General features: G+C 48.1%; 1 protein-coding gene across 1 annotated transcript in view; it reads right to left on the bottom strand.

Moving 5' to 3' along the window:
* ATP2C2 (ATPase secretory pathway Ca2+ transporting 2) overlaps positions 1-3798 on the bottom strand; it is a 132906-nt gene extending 129108 nt beyond the window's left edge. Inside the window, exon 1 of the mRNA XM_077453414.1 lies at positions 3376-3798. Coding sequence (XP_077309540.1) covers positions 3376-3693 — 318 coding nt within the window. The 5' untranslated portion in view covers positions 3694-3798. The remainder of the gene's footprint in view (positions 1-3375) is intronic.
* Positions 3799-4744: the final 946 nt, after the last annotated feature.

Below are 4744 nucleotides of genomic sequence, written 5' to 3'. Positions count from 1 at the left end.
ACACAGTTTGTTTTGGAGAGTTTTGGGTTGTTCCCACTTGTCACTTGAATGGACCTCAAAACAACAAACACCCCAAAGAAGAGCCAAAACTCGGAGTGGGCGTGTTTTTGTCACTGCGTATTTGGGCACATTTGTCGCACATTTGCCGCCCGGTAAAACATGCATTTGGGTGCCATTTACAATTACTGCCACTGCAAGAGTGAAACGCGTTTGCAGTGCGTTTTGCCACGTGTTTTCTGTGGCTTTGTCACGCGTTCCAGAAATGCACAGGTGTGAATGCAGGACAGCGGGAATATCAGGAGGGGCGTGAATATAAAGGTCACTCCCGGGAAGAGCAGTTGATACATTGCAACAATGTATTCACTTTGGATCTCCGAATATCAAGTATACTGCCAGCGGGAACAATGGACGGATTTCAGGATTCTAATGAACATTGAAAAAAGGGGATGGGGAGGGGGGGGGTCAGATCCGCATATTCCCTTTTTTTGTCCTTGCTCAGTATGCTCTATCGTGACTTGCATAGGAGAAGAGGGGTCCGCACACAGGAGCAAAGACTCAGATCTCTTCACATGTACTTGACTGTTAGAATCATTCATCCTCGCAGAATGGAATGCACTTTGTAGCATCACACAAGAATGCTGGTGTCGTCTTAAAGTTGAACTCCAAGCAGATATAAAATGTGGACATGAATGCGGCTTTGTATTCAGTGGATTTTTAATACACAAGCAGTGGAAGCACCCTCTCGCAGTCCATGTAGCGCAGAGCTCAGACTGGGAGAGGGAGAAGCAGCACAAGGTGCCATGTGCTGACAGGGAGCTTGCGGATAGGAGGGAAGAGCAGAGTAACAGAACAGATCAGATCATCGGTGTGCTGCTGCTTCTTTAAACATCCATTCACAAGCTGGGGGTTGGGAAGAGACCTGTAAGTGAAAGTGAAACTGCAGATGGAAAAAAAATAAAATAATCAGGTCTCCTCTGCCAAGCAGAATGGTGTATTGGCAGGTGCCCCGTCATCATATTGCCAACCTGTCATTACCGCCCCAGGAAGAGGAAATTAATTCACAAATGAAAAATAACCTCAAATACTGGAATCAGAAAATGGCTTTATAGAAGGAGCTTCTAATGATGGTCACAGCAGCTCTCCCTGCAATACACTATATATGATATGTGACACTATAGTATATACAGAGCCAATATAAATGTGTAACAATAATCGTGTGCGACTGTGGGGGGCATGACTGTAATCCTTGTGGTGCAGAGACTAGTCCCTACCTTGAGTGCAGACATACATGACACACGCCTGCTCTGCCTCTCCACATACACTACATGCAGCCACTTGAACATGGTGACACCTTATCAGCATCTTTTGTACAGGAACTCACTGGGCAATGTGCCCATAGATACCAGGGGAGGAGGAGGGGGGTATTATTCCTGGGCAGGATTTGGCAGGGAAATAAAGATATTTGAAGGTGGAGGACCCCTTTATCGTCCCAACACAAGACAAAATCTATAAGATAATACCATTGCGTGCAATACCACAACCCTCCCCTAACAATTTACACACCCCACAATAAATATTGGTACCCCTACTGATCGGATACACCCTACATAAAATACTGATAAGATACACTACATCCATTATAGTAATGCCCCCTCTATTAATACAAACACAATATATACATTCTGACACCCCCGCTGATACACCCCATATCTAATTCTGACACCCCCGCTGATACACCCCATATCTAATTCTGACACCCCCGCTGATACACCCCATATCTAATTCTGACACCCCCGCTGAAACACCCCATATCTAATTCTGACACCCCCGCTGAAACACCCCATATCTAATTCTGACACCCCCGCTGAAACACCCCATATCTAATTCTGACACCCCCGCTGATACACCCCATATATAATAATTCTGACACCCCCGCTGATACACCGCATATATAATTCTGACACCCCCGCTGATACACCCCATATCTAATTCTGACACCCCCGCTGATACACCCCATATATAATAATTCTGACACCCCCGCTGATACACCCCATATCTAATTCTGACACCCCCGCTGAAACACCCCATATCTAATTCTGACACCCCCGCTGATACACCCCATATCTAATTCTGACACCCCCGCTGAAACACCCCATATCTAATTCTGACACCCCCGCTGAAACACCCCATATCTAATTCTGACACCCCCGCTGAAACACCCCATATCTAATTCTGACACCCCCGCTGATACACCCCATATCTAATTCTGACACCCCCGCTGAAACACCCCATATCTAATTCTGACACCCCCGCTGATACACCCCATATCTAATTCTGACACCCCCGCTGAAACACCCCATATCTAATTCTGACACCCCCGCTGATACACCCCATATCTAAATTCTGACACCCCCGCTGATACACCCCATATCTAAATTCTGACACCCCCGCTGATACACCCCATATATAATTCTGACACCTCCATTAATAATATACACCCCACTGACACCTTACCGATAATGCATACACCCTACATACAGTATAATACTAATAACCCCACTGATCATATACACCCTGCATATAAAATTGACACCCCCATTGATAATATAAACATCCCCACTGATAATACACACACCCTGCATATAATGTGGACACCCCTGCTGATAATATGCCCACCCCACAAATACTAATACTCCCACTGAAACTAAACCTCCCCCAAATATACTACTGACATCCTACAGATAACATACACCCCACATATAGTAAACCCCACATATAGTACTGACTCCCCAATGATTATATATCCCACATATAAATACAGATACCCCACTAATTATGTACACCCCACATATAATACTGCCCCCCTCCACAGATAACATACACCCCACATATAATAATGCCCCCCTCCACTGATAACATACACCCCACATATAATGCCCCCCCTCCACAAATAACATACACCCCACATGTAATACTACCCCCCAATAACATATACCCCACATATATCACTGCCCCCTCCACTGATAATACTGCCCCCCCACGCTGATAACATACACCCCACATATAATACTGCCCCCCCCCCACTGATAACATACACCCCACATATAATACTGCCCCCCCATAACCTACACCCCACATATAATACTGCCCCCCCCCCACTGATAATATACACCCCACATATAATACTACCCTCCACTAATTATATACACCCAACATATATCACTGCCCCCCACTGATAATTTACAATCCCACATATAATACTGCCCCCCCCCACTGATTATATACAGCCCAGACACAATACTGACACCCCATTCATAAGATACACCCTACATGTAATACGGACACCCCGCTGATTATATACTGCCCCCCACTCACCTCGTCTTTGAGTTCGGGGCCCCCCAGTAATTGATAACGGATTGGAAGCCTCCGCAGGTTGCTGAGCAGCCGGGAGAAGCGTGTGGCCCCCATGGTGGCCCCCGGGGTGATGCGAGTCTCCGGAGGGGGGAGGGGCCCGGCGGGTGGCTGAGTGTACCTGTGACAGGTGAGAGGGGCCCCGCCCTCCTCCATCAGGGGCCCGCCCGGGGGAGGGGAGGAGGAGGAGGACGGAGAGGCCATCCGGGACTGCTGCTGCTGGGGATCGTCCGAGCAGATCGGAGCTCCGGGAGGGACCAGGAGGAGGACTGGGCAGAGCATCAGCTGATCATTGTCTGCAGAGCATCACATGACCAGAGGCTGCAGAGGATCACTGCTGGACCAGGGAGGAGGAGGAGCATCAGCTGATCACTGGCTGCAGATGATTGCACCTAGAGACTGCACAGATCTGCTCTCTGCAGAGTGTCACCCATCAGCTGATCACCTGAGCAGAGCATTGCATCCTGCATCACATGACCAGAACCTGCAGAGCATTTCACCCCACATCACATGATATACACACACATAGCTCCACACATGGCATCATCAGATGCAGAGCATCTCTCCTTGTAGACACAAAGCATCATCAGAGCATCTCTCCTTGTAGACACAAAGCATCATCAGAGCATCTCTCCGCCACACCTGACCTGATAATGAGAAGCATCCTGCGGGGGGTGGGAGAGAATTCTAGAGGAATCCGGGGTGCGAAACATCCATCACCCTCTATTACAGCATCCATATAATATACACAGCCTCATCTCTGAATCTTCTGTGTGCGACACAAATATTGTCCCCATTCTTTATTACACCAATCATAAGACGCACAGCCTCCCCCTGAATCCTTTGTGTGCGACACATTCACCATCCCCACCCTTCATTTCACCAGTCATATGGGGCACAATCCTGTGTGTGTGCCACACATTCACCACCCCCATCCTTCAATTCACCAGTCATATGGGGCACAATCCTGTGTGTGTGCCACACATTCATCATCCTCATCCTTCATTTCACCAGTCATATGGGGCACAATCCTGTGTGTGTGCCACACATTCACCACCCCCATCCTTCATTTCACCAGTCATATGGGGCACAATCCTGTGTGTGTGCCACACATTCATCATCCTCATCCTTCATTTCACCAGTCATATGGGGCACAATCCTGTGTGTGTGCCACACATTCACCACCCCCATCCTTCATTTCACCAGTCATATGGGGCACAATCCTGTGTGTGTGCGACACATTCACCACCCCCACCCTTCATTTCACCAGTCATATGGGGCACAATCCTGTGTGTGTGCCACACATTCACCACCCCCATCCTTCATTTCACCA

The sequence above is a fragment of the Lithobates pipiens genome, unplaced genomic scaffold (genome assembly GCF_037356315.1).
Source record: "Lithobates pipiens isolate NorthernLeopardFrog02 unplaced genomic scaffold, aLitPip1_a1.2 Scaffold_10, whole genome shotgun sequence".
NCBI classification, from domain to species: Eukaryota; Metazoa; Chordata; class Amphibia; order Anura; family Ranidae; genus Lithobates; species Lithobates pipiens.
This window is presented reverse-complemented; position numbering and strand designations above follow the sequence as displayed.